The sequence below is a fragment of the Perognathus longimembris genome, chromosome 17, assembly GCF_023159225.1.
Source record: "Perognathus longimembris pacificus isolate PPM17 chromosome 17, ASM2315922v1, whole genome shotgun sequence".
NCBI lineage: Eukaryota > Metazoa > Chordata > Mammalia > Rodentia > Heteromyidae > Perognathus > Perognathus longimembris.
Genome location: NC_063177.1, coordinates 24,880,029 through 24,895,881, shown reverse-complemented (window position 1 = coordinate 24,895,881; position 15,853 = coordinate 24,880,029). Strand labels below are relative to the sequence as shown.

The 15,853-nt window shown below is 39.3% G+C and overlaps 1 protein-coding gene across 5 annotated transcripts in view; it reads right to left on the bottom strand.

Moving 5' to 3' along the window:
* Nucleotides 1-15,853, bottom strand: part of Acaca (acetyl-CoA carboxylase alpha) — a 270,437-nt gene that overhangs the window by 201,887 nt on the left and 52,697 nt on the right. For 4 of the 5 annotated variants that reach the window (XM_048365118.1, XM_048365120.1, XM_048365123.1 and 1 more), the window contains exons 2-3: nucleotides 14,388-14,434; nucleotides 10,105-10,357 (exon numbers count right to left, since the gene is read on the bottom strand). In XM_048365118.1, coding sequence (XP_048221075.1) covers nucleotides 10,105-10,357; nucleotides 14,388-14,434 — 300 coding nt within the window. The remainder of the gene's footprint in view (nucleotides 1-10,104; nucleotides 10,358-14,387; nucleotides 14,435-15,853) is intronic. The other variant, XM_048365121.1, reaches the window with a different exon arrangement.

The following is a 15,853-nucleotide window of genomic DNA, read 5'->3' as shown; positions in this document are numbered from 1 at the left end:
TTGAATGTTAGAACTTTTGTAAATTAAGCACAGATTACTTGTAACAATTTAAAATTACAAAAATATACATGACAAATGCAAAGTTTACTTGTAAATTTAGCATAGCCTGGGCAGGAAATTCCATGTGACTCTTATCTCTAATTATCCACCAGAAATCTGGAAGTGACTCTGTGGCTCAAATGGCAGAGCCTTGAGCTGAAGAGCTCAGGGACAGTGTCCAGGACCAGAGTTCAAGCCCATGAGGGAAGGAGGGAGGGAGGGAGGGATAGATATGCTGTCTTAGTATAAGCTAGAAATAAACTTGAATAAAAATATTGTCAAGTAGTTGTCCTGAGCACTACTTATACTATTTATAATTGTATTTCCATTGTCAGCTAAGTTTACAAAATAATCCTGACACTAAAACACATAGATGAGTACAAACATCTTGTTTTCTGAATGGGAAGAAGGAAAGGGTAGGAGACAGAGGGAGGAAACTACTGTCCTCAGCAAAAGAGTACCAAATTGAAGATTTCATGATGACCTGGACTATCTACTCACCACTAAAGCACCATGGCAAGTGGGAAAGTCAAGGAAAAGCAGGGCTCTGATGGCTCACACCTGTAATCCTAGCTACTCAAGAGGCTAAGATCCAAGGATCATGGTTCAAAGCCAGTCCAGGCAGGAAAGTCTGTGAAACTCTATATCCAATTAATCACCAGAAAAACAAAGTAGAGCTGTGGCTCTTAAGTGGTAGAGCAAAAGGGCTTGAACAAAAGAGCTCAGAGATAATGCCCAGGCCCTGAGTTCAAGTCCCACAATTGACAAAAAAAACCCAACAACCCACCACCATCATTAATGCAATGCCAAATTGTTGTGTAATGCTACTGTAACTATAAAGTGTAGAATGGTTGTTTTCCTTATTTTTTCCTTCTATTTCTCTCTATGCTGCCAAATTATTATTAGCAGTCCTATTTTTATTTTCATGATTTTCTAACCTACAAATCTTAAAACAAGTCCCTAGTTACTATCACAAAAACTATGGGGAAATAATATAATAGATTAAGACATTTAAGAGACATAATATTCAACATGTATACTGTTGTAGGAAATAGAGCTGACTCCACCTTGATTAGGAAAACATGGTAGGAAATGTTGGGAGGAGTAGAGCTGACTCCATCTTGATTAAGGAAACATGGTAACAATTGTTAAAATGAAGTTAAATATTAGATCAACCTGACCCCAAAATTCTGCTTCTGTAAATAGCTTGTTTGTTGCCTCCTCTACCTCCTGCGTCAACCCCCTACATCTGTGCTACCCTTTTACCTTTATAAACCCCCAGCTCCAGGACTGTTGGGGGTCGCAGTTTCAGCTCCCTAGTCTCTGCTGCGGCCCTGGCCAGTCAGTTTGCTTCCCCAGTAAATCCATCTTTTTACTTGAGAATGTCTCTGAGTGGTAGACTCTTGGGAGGGATGTGGACTCTCCTCCCTCGAACCCTGTAACATATACTTGGGTGGATCTTATTCTTGTTTAAATGAACCAAAACTTGTAAGTCAATTGAAAATTTGAATGGTATGCACATTAAATGGTTGAAAAAATGGGAAAATGTGAATAGCACGTACACTAAATGGATGAGAATTTGAAACAGAAAGATGGAGATTTTTTTTTTTTACTATAAATAAACAAACATCATGCCAGACACTGGCATCTCACACTTGTGATCCTAGCTACTCAGGAAGTAACAATCAGAAGAACTGAGGTTCGAAGCTAGCCTGACAAAAAGGTTTTCTTGTTTTTTTTTCTTTGCCAGTCCTGAGTCTTGGACTCAGGGCCTGAGCACTGTCCCTGGCTTCCGCTTGCTCAAGGCTAGCACTCTGCCACTTGAGCCACAGCGCCACTTCTGGCCATTTTCTGTATATGTGGTGCTGGGGAATTGAACCCAGGGCTTCAAATATGGGAGGCAAGCACTCTTGCCACTAGGCCATATTCCCAGCCCCTGACAAAAAGTTTTTCAGACTCCCATCTCAACCAACAGCTGGGTGTATTGGTACATACCTGTAATCTCAGCTACTCAGGAGGCTGAGATACAGAGAATCCAGAGATTCATGTCTCCAGGTCAGAGTAGGCAAAAAAGATCAAGGGTCTCATCTTAGCAGAAAACACTGGGCATGGTAGATCATGCTTGTACATGAAGTGTAAATAGGAGAATCAATATACAGGCTTTCCCAGGGATAAAATGAGACCTCATCTCAAAAATAACCCAAATAAAAAGGGCTACAAGCATGTTTTCAGCAGTAGAGCAACCGCCTAGCAAGTTCTAACCCGAGTTCAAGCTTCAGTATATAGTCTGACATTATTTCGTGTGTGTGTGTGTTTGTGTTTTGAAAGAATCCAAAAGACTAAATACTGGGAAATTAATAATCTCTGAACTGTGGATTTTTTTTATTTTTTGGCATTACTGGGATTTGAACTCAGGGCTTTGTACTAGTTATACACACTAGCTTCAGTGAGTGGATTTATAAGCCTTTATTTTTTGCTGCCTCATGTTTTGCTTATAGTTTTCTGTATTGCTTCTTCCCTCCACCCCCACTGGAGTGCCTTTTACGAAAACTCAAAAAAAAAAAATCCCTAAAAGATGAACATATAGTCTTCATTTTACATGTAAGGAACTTGAGTCCCAGAGAGACTCTCCAAGTGACAGAAGCATGGGTGGAGCTTGGTCATTCTGATCTCCTACTAAAGGTTTTTGACACTTCCCTGTTTACTGTCTGTCACACTTGTCCAGTATAATGCACTGAAGATAATTTAAAAATATGGATATATATATATGTATATATATAATCCTTCATTAAGCATGTCTGAGTTAGAGGAAAAGAATCTCACATGATCTTAGGTCTCTGTGGCCACTTTGATTTGGTGGCAATCTGAGGAACAGAGGTGGACATTCAGTATAGATTTAAAATCTTAACACTTTTCTAATGGATAAATGATTCTCATTAGATCATTTCAAGACACAAAGAACTGATCTTATCACCTAATAAAGGTTCTCAATTTGATTCAGTGCACCTGGGAAATAAGATTTCTATTTACTGCCAAGACATGATACCTTAATGATATACCTGTCTTAGAGTTGAATAAGAACATTTTAACTGGGGCTGGGGATATAGCCTAGTGGCAAGAGTGCCTGCCTCGGATACATGAGGCCCTAGGTTCGATTCCCCAGCACCACATATACAGAAAAACGGCCAGAAGCGGCGCTGTGGCTCAAGTGGCAGAGTGCTAGCCTTGAGCGGGAAGAAGCCAGGGACAGTGCTCAGGCCCTGAGTCCAAGGCCCAGGACTGGCCAAAAAAAAAAAGAACATTTTAACTGAGTGCATCTCTAGATTTCCTTTTTCAGAAAGGTAGAAATGTTGACGAACTCACAGTTCTCTGACATTATTTTCCTATAGTCACTGATGAATACTGCCTCCCCTCCATAGCACAAGGCTTTGCTAGGCTTCTCCTTGGCAATCAGATATTTGTGTGTGTGTCCTTTGGCATAAAATTTCCTTTGAGTTCCTGGAAACTGTCATTATAATGTCTGCAGAAATCAATGGCAGTTCCAGTGAAGAAGACAGAATCTCATTATGTCAAAATTGAACCTGGCCTAAAGAAAGAGAATTGGCTTTCATTCCATCTAATATGTGAACACCAGATGTAGAGAGGAGACAGTGTGGTGGTTGCATAACCAGCAATGGTAAAGATGAGAAGTCCAAGATGGGGTTCCTCCAGCTTTCAGCAGCTGGGTCTGAGGAGGGGCAATCAGGAGGTGGACTGACTCTTAAGAGAGAGAAGAGGAGGGGATCCAGTGACTTCTGACACTATCCCCTCCAGGGTTTTTGGCACCAGATGTAATGTTCACCAAAAGGAGATTGCCACATGGTTCAGGAAAAAAAGAGTTTATTGGGGGCAGAGCAAACTGCTGGCCCAAATTAGATGGAGGCATGAAGAGAGAGAAGAAGAGGAAGAGCTGTACTGCTTCTTAAAGCATTATCTTTAAGAGATATTTTCTAAATTCTATGCTTCTTTAATAAGGATGACATTAGACAACTGCTCAAAGAGAGCAGTGTTATAACACTTGGGGCTCCATTTGGATGTGTGGTAGACATTAGAAGTTCTAACTGGACTCAATATCTAACTTGGTCAATGACTACCTAATGTGACCTATGATATTTTACATATGACTCAGTTTCAACACCCCAATAACTGGGGGCAACCCAAGCGCCAGTGGCTCATGCCTGTAATCCTAGAAACTCAGGAGGCTGAGATCTAAGGATTGCAGTTTGAAACCAGCCCAAGCAGGAAAGTCCATGAGACTCTTATCTCCAATAAACTACTAATACACTGTGGCTCAAGTGGTGGCCTTGAGCAAAAGAAGCTCAAGGTCAGAGCCCAGGCCCAGAGTTCAAGACCCATGACTGACAAAGCAAAACAAAACAAACAAATCTATGGGTAAGAGTAATACAATACCTCCTCCTGGTATTATAAAGATCATCATACCCCCACATAAAGCACCAACACGATTGTTAGTTCCAAAAGATAATATGGACGAGGGATAGCTCAATATTACAACACATGCAAATGTGAGGCCCTGGGTTCAATCACTGGGACAGGAGTGGGGAGGGGAGGGGAAAGAAAAAAATGGTAAAGGGAAGGGAAAAAGAGGAAAAAGGAAATAAAAGAGAAGGGGGGAGAGAAAGAAAAAGAGGTACGAGGTAGGAAGAAAGGGAGGGGAGAATGCAAGGAAGGAGGGTAGGGGAGAATAGGATAGAATGCCAGCAGTAAATAGGCTTTATCTCTCACTATTGTTTCCTAACCTTCTCTCTTACCAAAGCAAATAGAAACTGAAAGCCAATTCAAGATTTTCTTAGAATCTCAACACCACTATTTCCTATGACTCTACATGAAGCTTTCTGTCTACCACAATACAATATAGTATCTAGAAATGAATTTCAAACTCAATAATTGCCCATTTGGTATCGTATAGATTATTTCTAATTACAAAAGAGTTTCAATATTCTGTTATCAGGTTCTTCTGAGAAGTAAGATATATAGAGAGGCAATCTCCTGTTTAGATTATCAAGTTTCAAAGATGTTTGTAAAGTACTTTTCTTTCTAATCTAGAAAAGAAAGGAATAGACTTCCCCTTCACAAAGCCCTCCCTGAGTGAATTTGTTCTCTTCTTCCAAAGGAGTAAATGTTTTGAATGAAGCTATAGAACACATACAGATACCAACAATTAAAGCTTAGTGGTAGAATGCTAGCCTTGAGCAAAAGAAGCTCAGGGACAGTGCCTAGGCCTTGAGTTCAAGCCCCAGGACTGGTAAAAAAAAAAAAAAAATTAAAAAAGGAGAGAGGGAGAGAAAGAGAAAGAGAGAGGGGAAGAAAAGAAAAGAGGAGAAAAGAAAAGAAATCATACTACCCAAGGAAGTAAAAGACACAAACTTGTTTCCAACTGGATTTCAACCAGTAACTTAGTTACAAATACTGAGCAGCCAGTGCACCTCTATATTGTAGCTTGGGCCTGACTGGGCCCTGAAGCTTCCTGGAATAACTGCAGAACACCTCAGTGTGAGGCCTGAACAAAAATGAACTAAAATAATCAAGGTAGCCAGAGAGACTTCATTAGACCAGAAGTCAGTTAAAGTTAGGATGCTTTAGCCATTGTTTGTAAGACGCTTCACTGCCTTCTTTGATAATTGTGCTGTGTACTGGAATATCAGCAGATAAATATTTGAAGTGCCAGGTGCTCCACCAGGCAATCAAGCCCCTGACAAGTTACTGCCCCAATAAGTAACTAATGTATACACAGCAGGAGGGAACTGGTGCCAAAAGTCCCTCGCAGCACTCCCCACTAACAGTCCTGAGGTCCATAACAGGTGAAGGCTGACTCCAGATGTCTTTTGCAAACTTTGACTGTCTTGCTCTTAAGCCACAATGCCCCAGCTAATCAGGAATAGATAACACACTAAAGGTTAACCAGTTACATGTCCTTTTAACTGGGAATCCCCTAGACTTGTCTACTATAAAAACCTAGTGTCATTTGTGCTTGGGGCCTTCGTCCATCTTGGCTGTGTCCTTGTGGGCTTAGGTCAGAGCTCAGCTTGCTAATAAACAACATTGGAATCAGCTTCTCAGTGGTCTTTTTCGGGGGGGGGAGCGGGGGGACTCGAATTCTGGGCATTTCAATACTAGCTTGACAAATCTGTTCACAATCCTATTTGACTGGTCAGGTTGACAGCATGTGGTACATTTTAGGTATACAGAACAAATTGATCTCAAGTAGCATCCTATTACAAAGAAAAATGGCAAGAGCCTAAACACATTCCTAGTCCTTCATTTTTTTGTTTTTTTTGCCAGTCCTGGCCTTGGATTCAGGACCTGAGCATTGTCCTTGGCTTCTTTTTGCTCAAGGCTAGCACTCTGCCACTTGAGCCACAGTGTCACTTCTGGCCATTTTCTATATATGTGGTGCTGGGGAATCAAACCCAGGGCTTCCTGTATTAGAGGCAAGCACTCTTGCCACTAGGCCATATTCCCAGCCCCTACCTGATCTTATCTAAAAAATGAAAAGACAAAACAATTATCTTCAATATGTTTTATCTTCCTTCCAATATATAACTACTTTCTTTGGGCCTCATTTTCAAATATTTGGATCATAAAGTTTAGGGAGAGATTCATCCAATCTTTCACTGAACTCTAGAAAAGTATGATAAAAGTGATTTCCATCCCTGGAAAGTCTATTTTTTTTTTTTTAATCTAGCTTAACCATCATACAAGACTTGTCATTTAGCACTTACTAAAGCCCTAAACATAAGGGCAGGGAAGAGGGAGAAAGGCCAATGTCATATTATAGTAATTGTAACAGTTAGCATTATATAACTTTAGTTAACATCTCTAAGGAATGTGCCAGCCTCTTCATTTATATCACTATTCATTGTAGGAGCTGATACCAAACCCAACCAGTTTCTATTTAACTTTTGAGTCCAAAGTGAAAATGAATGTCTAAATTACCATCTTCATTTTTACAGAAAGGATAATTCGTTTAAGGAAAAAAAAAAGAATTGTGAATGAGCACATGCCTAATTAACTGCAGGTGTGAGAGCAAAAGTTTTTCGTTTATCAAATGGATTTGACAGGATTTTTAAACTATCCTAAAGAACATCATAACTACAGGTCACCTAAGAAATGGATAAAGGGAGGATTGGAGTATGGCTCAAGTGACAGAGTGGTTGCCAGGTGAGCATGAGGCCCCAAGTTTAAACTCCAGTAAAACCAAAGAGAAAAAAAAAAAAATAGACCAAGGGAGAAACTTTGTTCTATTTTTTTTTAGAAATACAAACTGTCTTCCTCTCAGGCTGCTGATCACACTTCTGTCCATGACTGCCCCACGAGCAAACAGCATGAGTTTGGCAACAGTAAAGCATCAACAGACATTCTCTGGCATTCACACCACTGTCCACACAACCTATGCGTTACAACTACCACGAACTTTGGGAATGATCTGGCAACTGCAAACTGCCTTCTAATTTCATCAGCTGAGTTTGTTAGAATGGCATTTTTCATACTATTGCATAGCCAACAGTTTCCCAATTCAGCAAACAAATATTACGTTTCACAGAGAACTAAATTAGGCAAATTTCTCTAGGTGCTGTGTGGCTTCAAGGATTTAGAAGTAACCCAGTATTTCTCAATAGGGGACTGATATTTTGAAGACAATACTTGGTTATATGGGATTATTCACTATATTGCAAAAGTTTAGTATCGGGCTGGGGATATGGCCTAGTGGCAAGAGTGCTTGCCTCATATACATGAGGCTCTGGGTTCGATTCCCCAGCACCACATACACATAAAATGGCCAGAAGTGGCGCTGTGGCTCAAGTGGCAGAGTGCTAGCCTTGAGCAAGAAGAAGCCAGGGACAGTGCTCAGGCCCTGAGTCCAAGGCCCAGGACTGGCCAAAAAAAAAAAAAAAGTTTAGTATCATTGGTCTTCTGTCTTCCCAACACAAGAAGTCCTACCACCACCACACACACACACTTCCAAATGACCTTGGGGGAGAAATAACACCATCAGTATTAACCTTAAGATTAACCTTAAGTGAACCATAAAGTAATAAAAAAATGTTCACATAAAGATCTAACCCATTTTTCCTGTCACTAATTTCACATTTTTAGGCAAAGGTATGGTATAACTTGTTCATAAGCTCCATAAAACCAACTATGTCTGGACTAGTTATATAACTAAGACACTTATATTAAGCCAGGCACCAGTGGATCCTACCTATAATCCTAGCTACTCAGGAAGCTGAAATCTAAGGGTTGTGGTTAGAAGCTAGCCTGAAGAGGAAAGTCTGTGAGACTCTTATCTCCAATTAACTACCAAAAAGCTGGGAACAGAGCTATGGATCAAGTGGCAGAGTGCTTGAGCGAAAAAAGCTAAGGAAGGTGTATTCAGGCCCTGGGTTCAAGCCCCATGACCAGCACATGCACATACATGTACATATGTATACACACACTTTTACTGTCAGAGAAAGAGTAGAAAAGTTACTGAAATTAATCAGGACATCTGAGTTCGAATTCCACTTTTCTGGCTAATCAACCTAAGGTAAGTTGTTTCCATTCATCAAGCCTCAAACTTTTCATCTATTAAAACAAAAACATCTGAGCTGGGGATATGGCCTAGTGGCAAGAGCGCTTGCCTCGTATACTTGAAGCCCTAGGTTTGATTCCCCAGCACCACATATACAGAAAATGGCCAGAAGTGGCGCTGTGACTCAAGTGGCAAAGAGCAAAGAGAAGCCAGGGACAGTGCTCAGGCCCTGAGTCCAAGGCCCAGGACTGGCAAAACAAAACAAAACAAAACAAAAACATCAGGCTTGCTGGGATCGTGAGGCCAATGCTACATATGGAAACCCAGGATAGAGGGGGAGAGACATTAAAACATTAAGCTAAGCCGGGCACTGGTGGCTCACGACTGTAATCCTAGCTACTCAGGAGGCAAAAATCTGAAGATCGAGGTTCAAAGCCAGCTGGGGCAGCAAAGTCCATGAGACTCTTATCTCTAATTAACCACCAGAAAATGGAAGTGGCGCTGTGGCTCGAAGTGGCAGAGCACTAGCTTTGAGCAAAAAGAACTCAGGGACAGAGCCTAGGCCTGAGCTCAAGCCCCACAACCAAAACAAAACAAGTACCAGGCTAAATTATTTCCCAAGCTCCTTGTAATTCTAGGGAATTTATTATATAAAACAAAGTCAACTTGCTAGTCTTTCACTTACCCTCCACATAGCTAAGAGGGAGTGATTACTAATATATATTACCTTCTCTCTCAGAAACCAGGATTCTAAACCCCAAAGATAGCAATGTACAGAACAGTCACATCTAGCTAGATCTCATGTGATTATATATATATATGATTGATTAATATAGTCAGTATCTTAAGTACATAAAAAGGAGTTGAATTATTTTATAACCCATTAATAACAGGAGCACCAAGATAATAACAGTAATCGTTACCCTAATGTATGTTTACCTAGGTTAGATCTATAATTTTCAGCCTGTTTGCACATTAGAAACCACCTGCATAGCATTTTACAAAATGCTCACTAGTCACCACCAGTGGCTCTCACCTAGAATCCTAACTCCTGAGGCTGAGATCTGAGATCATGTTTCAAAGCCAACTAAGGCAGAAAAGTATGTGAGACTTGTATCTCCAATCAACAACCAAAATGTTAGAAGTAGAGCTATGGCTCAAGTGAAAGAGCATTAGCCATGAGCGAAAAGGCTCTGGGAGAGTTCAAGCCCCAGGACCAGTATCAAATAATAACAATAATAAAGTAAACAGAGACTGAAATTCCTTAGCCTAACTCTCACTAAAACACCTGCTATATGAAAAAGGGCAGAAAAAAGCTGAAGGGAATGTTTAGGAAAAAGCACTTCCAAAACTTGCAAAATACATCATTTCCTACTTAGAAAGTTATGAGTCCAGTGATATGGGAAGAAGGCAATCTTGATTAATATTACTCTTTTCAGAACATAATCAGCAAAATTATTAAGATAGGTTAAGTAAATTCACCACTGAACTTCTACCTTATGTGTAAGGCCAAGCCATCTTGTAAACTAGAGACGCCCAAATCAGAAAGTGTATCTGAGCTGACAGAGACTGGTGATAGAGAGCCTTCCTTCTCCTCTAATAGGTCCAGCTTCACCAGGTTGCTGATCTCATCTTCAGAGTTATCTTCAGACACGGATCCGATTATAAATCGGGAATGCTGGTTCAGCTCCAGAGGTTTGGCCAAGGAAGATGGTTCATCCATTATTCTTTCAAATAAAGCTCTCAGAGCTATTGAGAGAATGAAAAGTGAGAAAAGCAAGTTATGAACAATAATTTATAGCTGAGGACATGCAGATACTATAACTAATAAGCTACTTGCCCTTAGAAGCAAGACACTTTAAGGATTAGCTTTCTTGGCTATTTAAGGATATGTTTGTACAAGGAAGAAAAACTGAGATCATGGTTAACTATGTCTAAAATATTAAAACAAGTTCTTGTTCCTGCCAAAGAATTTTTTTCAAAAAACTATACGCTATTCCAAATTTCTTTGAAACTTAAAATCCAAAAGATGGTTATGATCAATGAAGAAAATTCAGTGGTATAAAAAAAACTGTTTGAAGACAGGCACTGGTGACTCTCATGTCTGTAATCCAAGCTACTCAGAAGGCTGAGATCTGAGGATATTGCCCGAACAGGAAAGTCCTAGAGACTCTTATCTCCAATTAATCACCAGAAAACTGGAAGTGGAGCTGTGGCTCAAAGTGGTAGAGCACTACTAACCTTGAGCAAAAGAAGCTCAGGGACAGTGCCCAGGCCCCAAGTTCAAGCCCCAGGACTAGCAAAACAAAAAAAGTTTGCTGTCAAAGTCTTTTTGTGTCCTCATGAGGAAAACACATTGTAATTTTTCCTTAAATTACATCTTTTAAAATTTTACCCCAAAATGTCTACATTTGGCTATGATAACTCAACTATTGCTTGTTCAATTATATAAACTTAACTGGTGGAGATGTCAATCTAGACAAAATATAAAATCTATTATCAAAGTAACAGGGTGTCATCTCAATTAAGTACCATTGTTTTAGGTATATTACCTTATTAGTCAACTTAAATAGTCACAGTTGCTAAGACCAAAATACAGTGCGAAGCCCACAAGGAAACTCCACACAAAATGAAAAATATTTTGTCCTCTCAAAAACACTATTTTAAAATTTCAAAACTACACATCAGCTCAGTACTAAACAGTTTTGGCTTGATCAATAATTTTAAATCAGTAAATAATTATTCCAATCTTGATTTTGAAGTGCTCTACGTCATAGAATATTAATAGTTAATAATAATTTTTTGAACTCAGGGCCTGAGCAATGTTCCTGAGCGATTTTGCTGAAGGCTAGCACTCTACCACTTCGAGCCTCCATACTACTTCTGGTTTTCTGGTGGTTTTTGGAGATAAAAGAGTCTCATGGACTTTCCTGCCAGGGCTGGCTTTAACCATGATCCTCAAATCTCAGGTTCCTGAATAGCTAGAATTACAGGCATGAGGGAGGCACCAGCACTCAGCTGAAATTTATAAAATTAAGTAAGGAGCAATGTTCTGTCACCTTAGACCAAAGAACAATATTTATCACCATTGAACTTGTTACACTTGTACCATTATTTTGGTGCACTTTGTAAATCAGAGCTTATTTATTTGAAGACAAAACAGTATCCATAAGTGCTATAGCCATGTGGTTCTCAAAATGTGTTTCCTCGACTTGCAGCAGTAAAGCACCTTGGAACTTAAAAGAAGTGCAAAGTTTATGGCACTGACCTAGACCAATTAACTATCAGAATCCATACAATGGGATCCAACAATCCATGTTTTAACAAGTTTGAGAACTATGATGCTACAAAAATAATATGGTGGGGCTGGGAATATGGCCTAGTGGTAAAGTGCTCGCCTCGTATACATGAAGCCCTGGGTTCGATTCCTCAGCACCACATATATAGAAAAGGCCAGAAGTGGCACTGTGGCTCAAGTGGTGGAGTGCGCTAGCCTTGAGCAAAAAGAAGCCAGGGACAGTGCTCAGGCCCTGAGTCCAAGGCCCAGGACTGGCAAAAAAAAAAAAAAAGAATAATATGGTACTAAACCACCAGGAATGCAAAAACATCAAAACAACAACAACAACAAAAAACACTATAACCATTTTCTAAGTGTGAGAGATTACTTACTTAACTGGGGTGTGTGTGTGTGTGTGTGTGTGTGTGTGTGTGTGTGTGTCTATGTGTGTGACTCAGGGCCTACAGTGCTGTTCCTGAGCCTTTTTGTTCAAGGTTAGTGTGGCTCTACCACCCGAGCCAAAGCTCCACTTTAGGCTTTTTGGTGATTAATTAGAGATAAGAGTCTCATCTTTTCTGCCTGGGCTAGCTTTGAACCACATCGTCAGATCTCAGCCTCCTGAGTAGTTGGGATCACAGGTGTGAGACAGGCACCTGGTTTAAGTTTATTTCATTTGTTTTTCCAGATACTAGGGCTTGAACTCACAGCCTGGCCTCTCACTTGGTGTGACACTCTACCATTTGAGTCAACTTCAGAATGACTTTTTTGCTGGTTAAATAGAGATGAGTCTCTTGGACTTTTTTGTCCAGAGTTAGCTTCAAACTGTGACCATATCTCAGTCTCTTGACAGGTACAAGGTCAGAGACATCCAACTTTACCCAATATTTTTAAAACCACAATGAAATATAAAGAGTATGAGGTGAGAAGAGTAACTCAGTGGTAGAGCACATTCCTAATATACGCAAAGCTCTGGGTTCAATCCCTTGCATACCTAGGTGACTCCATGTAGTCAGAAAAATCTGATGTCTACTTTACACATTTTCCCCTTGCCATGCAATATATTTATTTTAAAATAAAATGCCTCCAAATTTCATGAAAAGGTTCATTATAGAAGCCCCATTAAAATCATTAAAAACAAAAAAAAGGATTAAAAGGAAAGTTGCAACACACTGACCATTCTGAAGAACAACCAAAGATATGGCAGTAAAAAGCCTCATTTCTTTTATATTTGAGAGCAAATAAGATTAAAAACAATAGAAGAACCAGCAATAAAATTCCATCCCAGCTAATAGAAAATAAATGCTGCCTTCTTCACAAGAGAGTAAGACACTCACATATAGATTCTGATTAATACACACACACACACACAAAAAAAAAAAAAAAAAAAAAAAAAAAACAACTCATGAGAAACGAATGATTCTTTGACTCCATGGGAGAAAAAGGAAAGGTTAACAAAATATGGTTCCTGGACAAATAATGAAGAATAGGTAAAGACAGCTTTAAGTGAGCCAGACCCAAAGAAACATGTACTCTATGGTTTCCCTCATAGGGAATAATTAGTACACGTTTAGGCTAGTCATAGCAGAAGATCACAAAAGCCCAATAGCTATGCTCTTATGAACACATAAGATGATGCTAAATGAAATGAACTCCATGTTATAGAAACAAGTGTTATATCATTGTTGTAATTATTTTCAACATGCCATGTGAAATCATATCCTTTTCATTTCTCTCGTATTCCCTTCCTGTGGTTTCACCCCCACTATCACTATATCTCATCTTAGTCCCCTGGATACTGTATATATGTGCATTAGAACTAGGGAAGGGAAAGGGAATATCAAAATTGAGAGACAAAGGATAAAAAGACAATGCCAAAAGCAATACTTACAAAACCATTTGGTGTAAACCAACTATACAATTAATGGGGGGGGGGGGCAGGGAGGCGGGGGGAAAAATGATGGAGGAGGTGTTACAAGTTGAACAAGAAATGTACTCACTGCCTTACATATGAAACTGTAACCTCTCAGTACTTCATTTTGACAATAAAGCAAAAAAAAATTTAATAAATTAAAATTTAAAAAAAATTTTTAAGACAGCTTCAAGTTTTTCTTTCCTAGCTGACAAAGGGGAGTCTTTCTTCTAAAGGTCTGCATATTTAGGAAGCAGCTCAGGGTTAACAGCTAAACAGTCTGTCCAGGAAGGGGCATCTATAGAGAATAGAATTCCCCAGCATAAGCATGCAAACCACCAGAAAAGACAGGTCATGTATGGAAAATCACTGAGAACTCTCCAGACATTCTAGAAGCTCCACAGCCTGTCCCATTTTCATTGATTCTAGTTCTGAATTAGAAAGGTGCTAGAATACCATACTTCAGGGTATCTATCCAGTCTGCTAGTATTCTACATGAAGCCAACTTTTAATGTATAAGTTTAATCTTTCAATGTATGAACAAGTTTTTTTATTACTCTGTAAATAAGAAAGAGCATTATTTTGTAACTGACCTCTTATAATTCTTACTGTCTGAGCAGATATCCACCTCCAAAAAGAACTAAAGGAAAAGAGAAAAAGAGATTTGAGGTTATTAAAAGAAAAATCCTACTTGCATCAACTCCTGTTTTGTTCTATATAGTATATACATATATGTGCTTATATATACATACAACTTAATTGTAATTAAGGGACTTTTGGGCACAGAAGGGGAATGAGGAAGAGAGTACCAACATAAACTGCATCTACTTGAAAAGATGGCATGAGAAATCACACTGAAAACTGTTTAAAAAAAATAGAGGGGGGCTGGGGATATGGCCTAGTGGCAAGAGTGCTTGCCCCGTATACATGAGGCCCTGGGTTCAATTCCCCAGCACCACGTATATAGAAAATGGCCAGAAGTGGCGCTGTGACTCAAGTGGCAGAGTGCTAGCCTTGAGCAAAAAGAAGCCAGGGACAGTGCTCAGGCCCTGAGTTCAAGCCCCAGGACTGGCCAAAAAAAAAATAAAAAAAAAATAGAGGGATGGGGAAAGAAAGCAATAGAGGGGATTATTCTAACAAAATACAATCTATACACATGTAAAGTAACATGGTAAAATCCTTTGATACAATTAATGTACACTGAAAAGTAAATGACAGAGTAAAGGAGGCTCTAATGGAGGGGAGGAATCAGAGGGGGCAGGAATGAATGGAGAGGGTCAAAGAGAGTGAATATGGCAAAAAAAAGTACTATATATGCACGTATGAATAAACAACAGGGAAACTTGCTGAAATAGTTTCTAAGGGGAAGATAAGGGAAGGAGAGAGAAGAGATAAAGTTAATGTAGAACAGTGTATGTACATATGGAAATGTCTCAATGAACCTGCCTTGTACAAGTACTATATGCTAATAAAAGCATTTTAAAAGAATCCCAAATTTGTATCAACTCCTGTTTTGTTTAGTATAATACAAAACTAATTATAACCAAAGTACAATTTTTTCTTGTCAAATCTATTTAACTCGAAGTATGAAGTTCAGGAGTTTTTCACTCCATTTTGTAAACAAGAAGCAGTACACATTCAAATATCTCAGTAGTAAACAACAGTAAAAGCTTACTGTTCCAGAAAGGTGACTTTTCCAGGGAAATTGCAAGCTCAAAAGAAATACACTACAATCTTATCATTTCAAATATTTCATTAAAAAATGAGACAATGGGGAAATGAAAATAACTACATTCTCTACAATTCAGTTAGACTCTGCTACTTACCAGCTATGAAGAAGGCAATACTCCCATTACTCTAAACTCTATAAATAAGTATCTACTCCCCAAACCCTAAGGTTACTTCTAATCTCACAACATAAAATATACTCAGGTAGAAATTCTTCCTCTAGATGTATAAGAGCTTTTTAGGAACATACATGTCAGGCTGGGAAGATGACTTAGTGGTAGAGTGCTTGCCTAGCATGCATAAAGCCCTGGGTTCTATTCCTCAGTATCAC